General features: G+C 45.3%; 1 protein-coding gene across 1 annotated transcript; it reads left to right on the forward strand.

Annotated features, from left to right (window-relative positions):
- The first annotated feature begins 4,784 nt into the window (after positions 1–4,784).
- CCDC184 (coiled-coil domain containing 184) lies at positions 4,785–7,123 on the forward strand. The gene has a single exon (XM_006729274.3). The coding sequence runs from the start codon at positions 5,303–5,305 to the stop codon at positions 5,891–5,893; it is 591 nt and encodes a 196-aa protein (XP_006729337.1). The 5' UTR covers positions 4,785–5,302; the 3' UTR covers positions 5,894–7,123.
- The last annotated feature ends 8,944 nt before the right edge of the window (positions 7,124–16,067 follow it).

Below are 16,067 nucleotides of genomic sequence, written 5' to 3' on the forward strand. Positions count from 1 at the left end.
GTCTATATGTACAATGGAATACTAGAAATCAAAAAGAATGTAATCTCGCCATTTGCAACAACATGGATGGAGCTAGAGCGTATTATGCTAAGCAAAATAAGTCAGAGAAAGACAAATACCATATGATTTCACTCATATGTGGAATTTAAGAAACAAAACAAGATGAACATAGGGGAAGGAAAAAAAAGAGAGGGAGGCAAACCATAAGAGACACTTATCTATAGAGAACAAACTGAGGGTTGCTGGAGGGGTGGAGGGGTAGGCTAAATGGGTGATGGAGATTAAGGAAGACACTTGTAATGAGCACCTGGGATCATGACCTGAGCCGAAGGCAGATGCTTAACCATCTGAGCCACCCAGGAGCCCCAGGAATTCTTGCTTTGAATAAAGTTAATATGGAAGAGAAAGAAATGTGTGTGTGTGTTGGGGGGGGTGGCCTTTTTAAGACTTCTAAAAATAGTTTGAGGGCAGAGAGCAAGCAACTGAAAGTCTTGCTCAGGCTTAGGTGATGGGGTGTGTGTGTGTGTGTGTGTGTGTGTGTGTGGCTCACCTCATGGCCATGTCTATGACAATAGAGCTCTTGAGACTGGGGACATTTGGACACCCTCTCCAGCCAAAGTCTCATAATAGTTTGGGGTCCTTGCAAACTACCAAGTCCATTTCTCTGTGTAAGAGTAGAGGAAATGAGGGGCGCCTGGGTGGCTCAGTCGTTGAGCTTCTACCTTCACCTCAGGTCGTGATCCCAGGGTCCTGGGATCCAGCCCCGCATGGGGCTCCCTGCTCAGCAGGGGAATCTGCTTCTCCCTTTCCCTCTGCCCCTGCTCATGTGCACTCTCTCTTGCTCATTCTCTCTCTCTCAAATCAATAAATAAAACCTTTAAAAAAAAGAGTAGAGAAAATGAGAAAAACAGTTTGTCTGGAATACCAGACAAACCACCCTCACATGATGAGAATATTTAGTCTGTGTGACAAGACCAAACCTACAAGAATGAGTATTCTCAGTCTTTCTTGCCCTCTAGGAAGAGACTCTGTCATTGACAGCTGATGTTCCGGGTACCTGTGCAGAATGGAGGGCAAAATCAAAGGAGCTGAAACAAGGACAAGAAGTTCCTTCTCACAGAAGAGAAAAAGAATACATCCAAGAGGTAAAGTAAGCAGGCTTGAGAGAAAGTCTGGGGGTGTCTGCAGAGAAAGGAGAGGGAATGGGAGCTACAGCTATGTCAGGATGTGTGAGATGAGTAGAGAAGGAGGGAAGAAAAGTTTAAGATATTTTGCTCTGTGCTGAGAATGCAAATTGCTTTAGAGTTTCCCCAGAGACTATAATAAAAATTTAAAGTGCTTTTCAATTCTTTTTGGCTGTTGGATGTGTTTCTTTTGAATGTGATATCATGCTGAGATGGGCCCCAAGGCAACTCTATGCCATAAAATTTACATCTGAAGAGGACTGTCTGGGATCGTGAACCTTAAGTATAGCAGTCAACTCTGCCTTGATTTTGATCATCACTCTTGATTTGCGTCAAGAGAGCATCTTCATCATGGCTGTTGTAATTATAGTTCAAAAAGTACACTAGCTCTATAAAAGACAGACTGGAGATAAACTGGCGTAATCACAATCCTAGTGAGAATGTGATGTTGGAACTAGGTGTACCTGATGGAGACTTGTATCTATGTACCATGGAGTCTCTTCCCCCCATTGGCTCATAAGACTGGGATGAAGAAATAGAACAGCTAGGGTGGTTCCCTGAGGATGAGAGAAAGGCAGGAAGCAGGTTATTTTTTTCTTGCTATATGGCATACATGCTATGTGTGAATACTCTAATGACATGGCCAGAGTGCCCATTCAGCCCCCTTTTGCTTGGGAATGGATCCCTTAAACAAACCCTAGGGCACTGGTGTCCAGAGGTCCCAGCCCTGAAACCCAGCCAGCCAACTAAAGCTTCTTTCCTCTCTGTATCTGTCCCCCTTATTTTTCAGCAGCTAGACCCTTCTATTTTTCCTAGTTCCATTTTCACACAGAGTTCCTAAAATGATCTGGTTCTGAATCTGATGCACCAATTGTCTCCTCCTCACATTTTCAAGTCCTGCTACTAGTCTATCCCCCCAGTTCCCACCTCCCTTAGTTCTCAAACGTCTGACCTGGAACTTGACTGGATCAGCCACACCCCTTGATCTCTGCACCTGTTTCCCATGTTCTTTCGTGCTTCTCCAATAATTTCCCTTCCCTCTAGGCTCAGACCCCCTGTATTCTCAGCAGACTTCATGCCAGTGCCTCTGGGCAGCATGAGGTAATCTTATGCTGAAAGCCTTGACATACATGGTATCCTCAACAATAGTGGCAAAAAGCCCTGTATGATGACATAACCCAGCTCCTACTGTATGGGGACTATGGTTAATGTAAGAGTAAGTCTAAGATGGAAGGCCCTATATGAGGGACAGGGTCATCTTTATAGGTAGAAGGCAGGGACCCACCTGAAGGCTGAGAAAACTGGCAAGATGAAATCGTCCATGTGAAGTGCTGGTCAAGAATGTAAAGTAACAGACCCAGGCAAAAACCCCAAAAGTCATGTCTTTTCTGGCTATAGAAGAGTTCTCCTGTTATGAACAGCAGGGTTGAACCCATATGCCCTGAGAACATGCTTGCTGTAGTATGATCAGAAACTTATGCTGTGTCAGCTCAGCTGTGTGTCTGAGCGCGTGCATTGTCTCTGTTTCTAGTTTTCCTATATTTTTCTAGTAAAGACTTTTTGTAAATACCAGCCCACTTCAGCTGTGCTTAGAAAAGCATTTCTGTCTTCTCCGAAGCTTTAAGAATAACCTGTGGGGAACAGGGTGGAGGTAGGAGTGATAACCAAGGTGAGAGCGCCACAAGCTTGTGGAATGAAGAAAGGAATGAACAAGCAAATAGGACTGAATCATTTGTTTTAGAAAATATCATACTGTAGGGTTTTTAATTTGTTCGTATATTTATTTTGGGAAACCAAATTTCTTTTTTTTTTTTTTAAAGATTTTATTTATTTATTTGAGAGAGAATGAGAGACAGAGAGCATGAGAGGGAGGAGGGTCAGAGGGAGAAGCAGACTCCCTGCCGAGCAGGGAGCCCGATGCGGGGCTCGATCCCGGGACTCCAGGATCATGACCTGAGCCGAAGGCAGTCGCCCAACCAACTGAGCCACCCAGGCGCCCGGGAAACCAAATTTCTAATGGCTGCACAAAACTTTATTATATCAGCAATGCCTTAGGTTAAACTTTCTGCTGTTTAGGTTATTTCCCCACTTATTTCTATTTTAATAATAGTAAAATAGGCATAAACCAAACTGTTCTTTAGTGCTAGAAAAGTTTCTCTGGGCTAGCCCCACTCTTCCTTACTAGAGTAGGCAACCAGGGAAATCCCAAGGTAACATGTTGGCTATTGCGGAACCACTAGTGTACAAAACATTCACCCATACCTAGCTTTTCCCCATCTTGAAGTGATACAATTTGTTTCTCCTCCTTAGATTTATTTCTTCGTATGAAATTCATCTTTAGTTTCTGACCACTTGGCTTCTCCAATTTACTAGGGTCATTACTAGTTAGTATGCTGCTGCCCAGGTGCTTTTGCTTCTCAATCTCAAGTCATCTGCAAATATATTATATTCAAATTTTCTTCCTCCTCTCCTTTCCCACTCCACTCCTCAAATAGGGAAAGGAGTTGTCACAAAGGTTGAGGCACTCAGAGTGTGTCTGTACATGGACACTGGGCCTATGGAGGGGAAACCACCCTCACACACACACTGTCCCCACCCATCCCTTCCACACATGGCTAACAGTTTACCCTTTCCCCTGTGAGCTGATGCAGAGTGTTATTCAGGTAAGAAATAATATTATAGATTATCCAGTCCAATTCCCTAACAGATCAGGAAGATTATTCATCCAAGGTCCCTGAATTAAAAGGCAGAAACAAAATTGAATTCAGGTCCCCTAACATCAGCTGTGTGTGGGCTGGAGAGTTCTGGATGAGGGAATGGGGGCATAGTGGTTCCTGTTAAAGTAGTCATTCAATAAATACATAGAGCATTTACTTACTACGTGCCAGGCACTATTTTAGGTGCTGGGGATTCCGTGATTGAGGGCGTGGAGACAAACCTCTGCCCTTACGGAGCTTTCGTTCTCAAAACTTAAGTACTTTGCTTCATCATCATGGAAAAAGTCCCAGTGCCCAGGGCAGGAACGGTTGGGTCTCATCTCATATGGAAGGGAATCCCATCCTTTCTTAGCTTCTGTGCTATCTACAGCGAGAGGGCTGATTTACTGCAGAAGCTGAAGGGAAAGGCGGAAACCTCTTTTAGTGCCCTCCCCACCCTCTGCACCGCGGAGGCCGGGCGCGCCCCAGCTCAGGTCTGGGATTATTAGCGTCGGCCTCTCCACCCTCTCTGCTTTCCTGCGGACGGCTGGAGGGCAGAGTAGCAAGACCCGGCTCTAGCGCCATCCTCTGAGAAAGGATTGCGGGTGGATGAAAAATCCTTCCAAGGCAGTTGCGCTCAGGCTCTAGTACCCAGACTGGGGGAGGGACGATCTCTCCCTGACCTGGAGGTTTATGCAGCAAACTGCTCTCTCATGCTTCCCTATTAAGCATCGCAGCCACACGCTCTTTCCACCCAGCGGAGGCCACTGCAGCGTCCCCTCCCCTCCTGCCCCACCCGCTAGTTCAGACTCCAGAGCCCCACTGCAGCTTCGCAACCATCCTTCCTTTTCCTCTCCACTTCCTGGTTGCCATGGAGACACACGTCATTTACGTGCCGTGCGTCGCCTTGGAAACGGAGGAGCATCCGCGGCGCCGCTGGGAGACCCGCCCCTGCCACTCCAACCACACTCGCGGGCGCTGCCCGTTGATGGCCGGGGTTAGTCCCGAGCGGTACCCACTGCCGGCCTCCACCCGGGCCCCTTCGCGAGCGCTTCTGTGACCCAGAGAGCCCGCGGGCACTTGCAGCTCGTGGCGCCCGGAGGGCGGCGCTGACACGGGCGCAATTCAGGAGGCGAGGCAGGTTTGGGCGCTTTCGCCCCGGGGCAAGCCGGAGAGTCGCCGGCCTGGGACTCTCGCCGGGTCCTCGTCCCGCCGGCTCTTCCCGGCCTCCCCCGATCCTGCCCGCGCCCTCCGCCCGGGACTCGTCTCCTCACGTCGGCTCCCGGCCCCTCTCGGGAGCCTCCTCTTCCCTCGGCTCCTCCCCGCCCCTCCGGGGACCTCTCCCCCATCTCCGTCCTCCCCCCACGCCGGAGGCCGGGCTGGACCGGACCCAGAGCCGCCACCGCCCGCTTCTGCCATTCAATGGAAGACGGTCCGCTGGAGATCATGACCAAGGACGGCGGCGACATGCCGGCACCTCTGGAGGTGTCCACCGTGCCGGCCGTGGGGGACGTGATCTCCGGGGAGTACAACGGCGGCATGAAGGAACTGATGGAGCACCTGAAGGCCCAGCTGCAGGCCTTGTTTGAGGACGTGAGGGCCATGCGGGGGGCCCTGGACGAGCAGGCCTCGCACATCCAGGTGCTCTCGGACGACGTGTGCGCCAACCAGCGGGCCATCGTCTCCATGTGCCAGATTATGACCACGGCGCCCCGCCAGGGCGGTCTGGGCGTGGTCGGCGGCAAGGTGAGCTGCCCCGGTGCCCCCCAGGAGCCGGAGACCTCTTCGCCTGGGATCGGGGACAGCGGTTTGCTGGATCGCGATCCTGAGGACGAGGATGAGGACGACGATGAAGAAGAGAAGGAGATGCCCAGTTCCACCTCACCCACTAGTCACTGTGAGCGCCCCGAGAGCCCCTGTGCTGGTCTCCTTGGGGGGGACGGGCCACTTGTGGAGCCCCTCGATCTGCCCGACATTACCCTGCTGCAGCTGGAGGGCGAGGCCTCTCTGTGAGGGGACTCCGAGGGGGCACTACTTTCCCGGGCTGGCTTTGGGTTTCCGAGTGCATGACGCGAGGGGACTGAACGGTGCGGTGCAGCATGCTTCACTCCGACCGCTGCTCTTGTGGGTCAGGCAGAGAGACTCCCTCGAGAAAGGATTTATAGGGTGAAGGACTTTGGGAGCATCAAGAATTCTTTCTGCCTAACCAAGGGAGACCTAGCAAACTGCGGAAAGGTGAGGTTCCGGGAGAGGAAGCGCCCATCTCTGGACTCCCATCCATCCCCTACCCTGCCCATTCCCCCTCCCCAGCCAACAGGAGAACCCCTGAATTGTGTAAATAAAATTCTGCTTTTTCTATTCTGAAAAAGGACTTATCTAGGACTATGGCAAATAATCTCTAACGATTTACCTAGACATTAAGGAATTGGGGGTATTCTGTTCTGGCAACAGAAAATTTACCCTTCTGCTGAAATCCAAGATATTCAGTGCTCTGCAGAAGCCTCTCCCTCCTTCACATCTCTGCGGCTGCTGATTGGTAAAGGAAGCTTGAGGAGGGATGCAGCCCTAGGAATCTGGGTGAATGGGGTTCCAAGGGCCCCTGGGCTGGGAGGAGCTGGCTATGAATGTGCATGAAGACATAATAGCTCAACCTCTAGGATTTTTGCATGCAGAGCGGATCCTGCCTTGTCACTGACTTCATCTGGGATTGCTTTATCCACTCACTGGGGCTTAGAGAACAAAGAGCCCAGTACACAGGCAGAGACTTGGGGGTGCTCAGCAGCAGCCCAGATTTAGGGGACGTTTGAGGGACTCTTGGGAGCCGCAGCCAAAAACTGTCTCTCTCCTGGCTACACCTGCTTAACTTTAGTTCCTTTTTCTGTCAATTTGTCCCTGCCCGCTGCCTCTCGGTGTTGCCTCCATAATGTCTTGTGTGTGTTATGTGTGTCGACTTGTGTAGTAGTGTGTGAGCCCTGAGGGGCAGGGCTTGTGGCTCTGGTGTTAGGTTCAGGGGGCTTCAGACCCTTCTGTGAGCCCCAGGCTATCATGGCGCTTTCCCCTCCCCTTTCTTCTTTCCCCCACAACCAGGGCATGGAGCATGTGGCTGTCCTGAGGTTCCCAACTGATGTGCCTCCCTCCCACCTCCTCAAGTAGTGACTCTGTGTGCCCTTTCTCCTCCGCTGTGTATTCTTTCTCAATGCTTTCCTTGGTGTTAACCTTAATAAAGAGGCGTCATCTCCCCTCCTTGCTGACTGGTACTAGGGGGATGTCAGGGTGGGGCTTCTGGGCCCACTACACGGACCAGGGCTTAGGGGGAACTGCAGGGACCATGCCTTCCTTCCTCTCTCCTTGCCTCCAGTTCCAAGGAGTTGACTGACCCTGCCCTGGTTGGACGTGCATTGCCAACTCTACCTACTTTCCCTTCCATCCTGGACCTTGAACTCAAGCTGGATGGGGGGGTGGGGGTGGGGAAGAAAGAGAGCGTATGTGTTGAGTCTCCCAAACTAACTAGGGTTTTTAGTAGCAGAACTCCAGATGTGCAAGTGACTTCTTTTCAGTGAAGCACCTGCTCCCTGAGAGATGGCTTCCAGATCTGAGCCCTGGAATGGCAGGAATGACACCTGTTCCATGGGAGGGTTAGGGATGGGGTATTGTGGGTATTGTTTGGAAGGATTGCCCGGAATCTCTGGGAGTAGAGTGACACATCACAAAAGAAACCACAATAACTGCCTCAGGCCTCTAGTGGAGAATGCTGGTAAGGTATTCCCTGTGGAGCTTAGACTGACATCAGCTCTAGTCTGCTCCCTTGGGCTATGGAATTTCCCAAGGCTCCCCTTGGGAAGAAGAATGAGCTGGAGTGCTGTGTGTGTGTGTGTGTGTGTGTGCACGTGTGGTGTGCATATGTGTATGTCTGTGAGCCTGTGTTCTTGCTGCTGGTTGCTGTGGAGAGGTGGAAAGAGCACTGGAACCACAGATCTGGGTTTGAATCTCGGTTCCAACACTGAATGACTGTTTGAAACTTGGCTTGCTGCTTGAGACTTAATTTCTGCATGTGTAAAATGGGGACAAGAAGTTGTTGGGGATAAAGATATCTAAGACCTGTAGGAACTCTTGTGCAAAGGTTAGTTTTTTATAGTTCTCTTGGGATGGGGGTGGTGATGGTTGTGACTGGCTTCTCTGGGAAAACAAAACTACCTAGAGAAGGTTCTAGAAGCTCTCTTTTTATATAATCCTTCCCCATCTAAAGAACTCTTAACTTTCAGGATAGTCAAATAAAGGGGGATGATGAAATTCCCAAGGTGACATGGGGCTTTTCATCATAAATGTCATGCAGCTATGGGCCAAAAAGGTCTTGGGGGCCAGCCCTGTATAGGATGACCAAAGGAAGCTTTGGGTTGTGCAGTGGTTGGGGAATGTGTGCTGGGGCCCTAGAGAGGGCAGCTAAACCATAGTTGTGGGGAAGTATCCCCAAAGGCTGGGAGATAGTTTCTTGTTATAGTTCCAGCATTCAGCACCAATAACAATGATAGCTATCATTTACTGAGCACTTACCATGTGCCAGACACTGTCCAATTTCATCTCCAGTGAGAAGTAAACACTATTTTTATTTTCACTTAACAGTTCCAGAAACAGAGGCCAAGACTTTCTCAAGGTCACACAGCTAGTACTTGGCAGAACCAGGACTTAAACCCAGGTCTTCTGACTTAAAGAATCCTAAATTGGATCCGCTGTGCTAATTGCTCTATTATTTAGATCCTCGGGTCCCTTATTTCCCCAGTCAGGAGTCTAAGAGTCCTGAAAAGGAAATGACATTTTAGTTTTAGTCCCTTTTCATCTTCTCAATGAGAACAAGAAATTGTAGTTCAAGTTTTGGTCTGTGGCCCTCATCAGAGTCTAGTGGATGATAATGTAATAATGGCACTGAGAAGATGGCCTTCTGGACCTGCTTCTTAAGAGGAAGAAGCCAAAGCTCCCAGATATTCCCCGACATAGCTCCATTCTTGTGCCTCTTTCCTGTTCCCTATAGCTCTGTTTCTGCAGAGTCTGACATGAATCCCAAGGCAGCTAAGCCCTTTAGCTTCTATAGAAAGGTCTGGTTGAGCTCTTTACCCTTTGGCTCCATTTCAGTTCCCCTTCCTATGCCCACTGTCCTAAATGTGTCATAAGTCCCTTAGCCCAGGACCTCCCAGAAGTTCTCTAGCTACTCCTCCCAAGACCAGATAAAAATCTCCCCAGAAAAAGCAATTCTTCAGCTCTTTAAAGTTACCTGCACCAGCATCTCCTAGGGGTCCAGCACAGGTGTCTCCCACCGCCTTATTTCTCCCTCTTCCCTGTCCTTGCCTTGCATTTCTCCTTTGGGATGCTCCTGATGAGTGAGTTTCAGGTGAGATACCTAACCTGGGACTCATGGACAGGGTTATTATTGAACTTCAGGGGGCCAAAGCCTCTTGAAATTAAATGCTGAAGTGTGTAAGTATGAACATTCTCTAGAGAGATCTGTTGTTTCAACTTAATTCTTAAAGGTAAGAATTAAGTAGAAAAGGATCACTGAGCTAAAGAGTAATGAGACCTTTTACCTTGAAGAATACCAAGCAAGAGATGACCCTGCTGAGCCAGCACTATATGGCACCCCTGCCTCCTGGGGCCTCCAGAGCATTTCCTACAGTGAAGTGAAATCTTCATATAAATCTGGTTTATTCACCACCTATTTTATTATTCACCACCTAGTCAATAAATTCAAATTATATCAACATCTGTGCTAAGAATCCTGCCTCCCATTATTTCCAAGTCTTCTCGTACTTGGGAATTTGCCAGAGCACTGCTGATGAATACAGGTGAGGAGATGTTCCTCGCCCTCCAAAAGTTTTGCACTGCACTGCACTTTCTGTCTGGGCCTAACACAATGCTGTGTGTAACTCATCATAATTCTTTCCATTTCTGGCACTTCTGTCTTTCATCAGTCTAAGGGAAAGCTCTCAGGGTTAGCTCTTAATCTCAAAATGAAAAGACATAAAACTTAATAGAAATAAGCTACAATTTTAGCTTGGTACAAGTAAAATCTGTTCTAGAGAAATAATTATTTTTATAAGAGATGCAAAATGGCCTCTAACATAAATATGCACTTTTATGTGGCCTCAGTGTCATGAAAGACTATGGTCTCTGCTTGATATGTGTAATGAAATGTCTCACCTAGAAGTTTTCCCAGAACTAAGGAACAGTTCTTCCCCCAATACATGTAATTTTATACTTCTGGCAAGATGGAAAACTGCTTGCATCTTTGAAAAGGCAGGTTTTCCTAGGCATCTTTCCACGTGAACATGCCAAGGGATAGAGATTCAGCCAAGATACTCTGTGACGGTAAGAAATGACATAGAAGAATAAAAGGAGTAATCTTGAATCTTTTATCCCAACTACCATTTCCCCCAACTTCTACATTGTCCCCAGAAGGTGGATTCCCTCACAGAAACACAGCCTTTCTGCTTGGAAGCACCGTGTGTCTAGAAGGAAGTCGGCTCTGTAAATGGCGCTGTCATGGTGTCACCTGGCGAGGAATAGGGACAGTACAAGGGGACCCTCGGTGAATTTATGGCTCAGTTCAGCAAGTGCTACCAACTGCATACTAAAGGCCTGGCTCTTTGCCAAATAGTGGGTGGCGGGGGAAACAGAATAAAAAGAATGTATTTGAACAATATAAAAACCAACTGCAATAAACTCCTGACTGCCCCGGCCTCTCACACACTTGTAATCCTTAAGATTAGTCTCTAAACCACAGCTCTGAACACTCATTCTCCTCAGAAATCTGCATCATGTCCCTATTACTTCCTGAATTAAGTAGAAAATCCAGTGGTTGTAGGGAGTCAAAGTTCTCCTGGGTAAGACCCTGGCATACTTTTTTTTACCCATACATTTATTTCCCAGGTACATTTTCTAGCCAACCATTCCATCTTTGGAAGCCTATATCATCCAGTCAGCTAGAAATGATTCCCAAGGGTATCCCAGTTCTTTTAAATCTCTGGACCAGTAGACTGGATGAGTCCCTCCTGGCCCTTGATTCCATTTCTCTTAGTCATTCTTCCCCAGTTCAGTCAGATGTAAATCTCTCCTCCAGAAAAGGGATTTCTGCAGCCTTGGTCACCTGCACCAGCTTCTCACGGGGTGTCTGGGAAGACTGCTTTTCCCTCTTCTCTCTCTCTTATGCTACCTGCAAATGTTGGAAGTCCCCAGAAATAGTATGCAAAACTTTTTGATTATGAATTTGTGCTTTTACTTCTAGGAATTGGGTTCATTGCTTTCATCCAATTCTTAAAGGGATCTATAAAACACAAAGGTTAACAAACCCTATAGTCAAAATAAGTTATTGACCATTCCCCAGAAATGCCCACCTTCCCACATCTGATTCTTTGCTCATTCTCTTCACTCTTCCTGCTCTATTCTGTTTCTGCCAGTTGGAATCCTACCAGTTCTTTGAGGCCCTTCTCAAATGCTACTTCTTTCGTGGAGCCTTTCCTATTGTGATCTCTTCCTCCTTTAAATATCCAAATCTTTTCGTTGGTACTTCTTTTGGGGACAATTATTATATTTTTACTTACTTCTATTATTTATGTGCTTGTTATTCTCTCTTCCAGATTATGAGTATCTTGAGGACTGGAACTTCTTTCTCATTTTTATAGTCTCTTAAGTATTTACCTTATTTTATTGACTTTAAGGCACCACCAATTGTGTGACATGTAATTTTTTTTTTTTTAAGATTTTTTATTTATTTATTTGAGAGAGAGAATGATATATAGAGAGAGAGCATGAGAGGGGGGAGGGTCAGAGGGAGAAGCAGACTCCCCGCTGAGTAGGGAGCCCGATGTGGGACTCGATCCTGGGACTCCAGGATCATGACCTGAGGCGAAGGCAGTCACCTAACCAACTGAGCCACCCAGGTGCCCTAATTTTAGATACCATTAAGAAAGAATTGGCCCAAATTCCAATGCCAATTAAACTTCATCACTTTTATTTTAAATTTTCATTCTGTTTAAAGAGCTGATTTAGACTTATTTAGAAATAGAACTTTTTTGTATCACTACAATGCACACAAATATAATTGAAAGTCATTATGGTATTCTTATAATTTCTTCATATTGAGTCTGACACTTATCAATCACTTTTGACTCACGGTTGCTGATGTCTGTATTTTTCCAAACATTTATATTCTCTAGGTCATTTTGAGTGATAGTGAAGCAGCATTTCTTAAAAAAAAAGAGCTTCACTATTGTCTTTGGCAATTTCTTCCAGGCCACAAACCTATTCTGCAAGTTTTAAAGCTGGGACTTTTTTGATCTTGCCAGAAGCGTTCAAGGAATATGTTCAGACAACAACCAGGACTAATATTCCTTCGAATGGGCCTTGAATGGTTAATTAATGGAAACATCAAGGGATTGTAGATTTCCAGTCACACTACCTAGAATAACAACTAGGCCCAGGCATGTGTAGGCAGTGACAACTTTGTCATGACTGCTGTTTGGCCAACAGTAATTGTAAGCTGACATTGATTACTGATTATAAGACACATCCCATTTCAGAAATGCTAAAATGGGGAGGCGGGGGAGGGAGTATGTTTGGAATTGATGAAATCAGTAGAAATGGAAACTTTCTCATAATAGGCAGGAAATAAATGTTTGAGCCTTACATATATAAATGAAAAATTATAGGATTTTAGAGCTGGGAATAAAAAAAATATGTTCCCATATCTTAGAATCTTCAAAAATGTTACTGCTGAAAGAAATCTTAGTGATGATCATATAGGCTTTTTATATATAACTCAGATGTCTGAAGAGACTACTTTGTCTCTTAAAGTATCTGATTAAATTTGGCCCAAATTCCAATGCCAAATTCTGAGAATTCCACAGCATTCCATACAATTTCTATAATATCTTATAGTTTATTGTGCTTTTGCTTCTTTCTGCATCCACACCCCTGAGTCCATGCAAGCTGCCTCAGTTTGACTTCTTATCAGCCCTGGGACACATAAAGCAGCACTTTTACTGGTTTCAATAACAAATACAACCTTACTAGGCATTTAAAAATGTTTACTGTAGATTTGAATAAAAAAAATAGAGGGAGGAATGATCACAAGGAAAGTTCCCATTGAGGAATTTATGTCTTTCACAGGCTCCTCCACCCTATCTGGCCTTTACTCTCTTCCTCCTCCGGCCTGCTCTGGAGTAACAAGCAAATTCTTTCTCTTATTTTGAGAATAGTTTCTCTCCCATTTAGTCTCCTCAGTGGGGGGGAATTTACCTTATATCTCCCCTAAGTACTTTATAAAAAGGCATAGTCTCCTAGAATGAATATATATGATGTCACTGCATATAATTAAGAAACAGATGAGATGACATGCCCAACGTTGTATAGTTAATGATAGTATGAGAACCAGAATCCTGTTTGTCTAAATTATATAAATCAGTATTGTTTCTTCCCCCCCCATTAAATGGTACTGCACCTTACTTTGTTGTAAGTGGTTATAACATACTAAAGGAAGCTTATGGTGGCTCAGCTTCAAGAATAAAAAGGGCAAGTTAAAATTCCTTTTAGAGCAGGTGAATAACTCTTATAAGCATGATGGAAAAAGACATCCAAGAAGGGAACCATGACTGAGTCAATCTGCCAGCAAGTATTTACCAACTGCCTACTGTGTATCATGGAAGGTGGTAGACACTGGAACAGACTCGAAGAAGTCATGGTCTCTGCCCTTAAGTTGCTCACAGTCTAATGATAAGGAAATGATGTGTTCTTGAATTGGGACAGAGTGCTTCTCAGAAGATTGAAAGGAAAATCTGTTTTCTGTAAGCATTGTCAACTGAATTAAGAGTACTTCAATTCTGAAATGGGAATGGTGTGTGTGTGTGTGTGCGCGTGGGCGTGCGCGTCTTGAGGGCCAAGTGGTGGGAAAGACAAGGTAAAAGAAAAGAAATGCTGAGGAGGGCGCCTGGGTGGCTCAGTTGGTTAAGCGACTGCCTTTGGCTCAGGTCATGATTCTGGAGACCCAGGATCGAGTCCCGCGTCGGGCTCCCTGCTCAGCAGGGAGCCTGCTTCTCCCTCTGACCCTCCCCCTCTCATGTGCTCTCTGTCTCAAATAAATAAATAAAATCTTTAAAAAAAAAAAAAGAAATGCTGAGGAAACCCACAAAATTTCATACTACAGAGGACATCAAGTATGACATTGGAAGAAAAGCAGTAGCCCAGCTGGCATCTCAATTCCCTGGAAAAAGTAAGTAGAAAGGGGTTGGGAAAAAAATACTTATGGCCTCTACACCAGTGCACAAAGTACAGGTAATACACAAATACAACAAGGAAAATAATTTCTCACAGATACAAAGAAACTTGGTAGAATGGACTCATGACTGGGACATGGCAGTGAGAAAAGGTGTAGAACATTGTTCCAAATAAACAAAACTGGGTTCTGATGTGCAACTGGAAAGGAATTGGCAGTCATGTGATACACACTGCATGTCTGTGGGGACAGAAAAAGCTTCTATGCTGTGATCTACAGAAAGTCGGTATTTATAAGACCCTACTCTCAGCATTTATAAAATTCAGAAAGGAAAGGATGAAGAAAAAGTGTAGGGACAGAAGGAAGGAAGGAAGGAGACAAAAGAAAGTAAGCAGGAGGAATAAAATAAAAACAAAAGAAAATGATAAAAGGAAAGTCAGAGTAGCACTTTACATCATGAAGATACTCTTATATGGGATTTTATACCCTTGAGAATGGAAACAGGAAAGGAATTATTTAGGTGAAGATAAAGGAGAGGAAAAGAAATGACATCATTGTAAAAATGTGCCAGAGTCTGCCCAAACAGATAACTGGATTATAGATTCCAGGAACAAATCATGTAACTGGCACAAAGAAGTTCCAGAAGTGAGGGAAAGTTGATTTAATGTAACATAATCCTTCAGAAGGAAGAAGATGGCAGAGCAAAGATGATGATTCTGGATCTAACTCTGACCCACCAAGAGGGAATTGATTAGCAAAATGAGGGTGAGGAAGATCTTGAAAGAAAGTAACAATGCCATTTTGGTTCTTCCTGATAGCCAAGGAGGTCAGGTGAGATGCAGTCCAGTGCTACTGGAAGCCTGACTTCAAATAATTGAAAGATATGATTTTCATAGCCTGTAACTCTATAGGGGGAAAGGGCTCAAGGAAGATGGGGTTCTCTTAAGAATGAAATTTAGTCAGTGCAATTACTTTGGAGTCTAATGAAGAGGACTGGATGGAATGACCACAGGGACCTTGCCACTGAACTCAGATTTAGAGATGTCAGGCAGAGAGCAAGCATAACTAAGAGAGTAGTCCATATATTTCAGTACCTTCAAGAGTATAAACAAGGCAAAAACTGGGGGATTTGATAACAAAACAAAGATTTATGTTCTACAAAGGGCACCTTGGACAAAGCTAATAGGGAGATGGCAGAATGAAGAAAATATTTGCTCTATCTAAAACTGACAAGGATGTAATATCCTAGAATATACATGGACCTCCTGCAAATGAACAGGAAAAAGCAACCCAAGAGAAAAAAAAAGGTGCAAAAGATATCAACAGGATTTAAAGAATAAATAAAAGCTAATATGCATATGGAAATCTGATCAAAACCATTAGTAATCAAATGCAAATTGAACCAACAATAAGATATTAGTTTATACCTATCAAACCAGCAAAAACTAGAAATCTAGATAATTACAGATGTCAGCGATGTGGAAATCTGCTGCAAGACTGGTTTTACCATGTCTGGAAAGCAAGCTGGCATTACTTGGACACATTAAATAGATTCATACCCTAAAGCCCAGCAGTCCCTTTCTTAAGCAATATAAAACAAATTCTTTACAAGTTCAGAAGGGGACTAATATGAGGATGTTCACTGCAGGGTTATTTGTAGTGGCATGGGCAGCCTGGGTGCTCATCACTGGAGGAGTGGATGAGTACAACGGGGGGAATGCGCACCATGGAGTACTAGGCATCAGCATGAAGTGCTTAGTGAAAAACATAAGACACAGAATGAGACATATAAATCAGTAGCTTTGGAGTACATTTAAAAATATATGCCTATTGAATAATAACTATTTTCTAAGAACACATTTAAACACATTAGAAAATTGCTTATTGTTGGGGGTGGGGATGGGAGTGGAGATAGAGTGTAACGATGGA

Source organism: Leptonychotes weddellii, chromosome 5 (genome assembly GCF_054177405.1).
Source record: "Leptonychotes weddellii isolate Sample4059 chromosome 5, ASM5417740v2, whole genome shotgun sequence".
Taxonomy (NCBI): domain Eukaryota; kingdom Metazoa; phylum Chordata; class Mammalia; order Carnivora; family Phocidae; genus Leptonychotes; species Leptonychotes weddellii.

Coding starts and splice junctions, on each gene's coding strand:
- CCDC184 (XM_006729274.3), top strand. CDS start 5,303: ATGGAAGACGGTCCGCTGGAGATCATGACCAAGGACGGCGGCGACATG.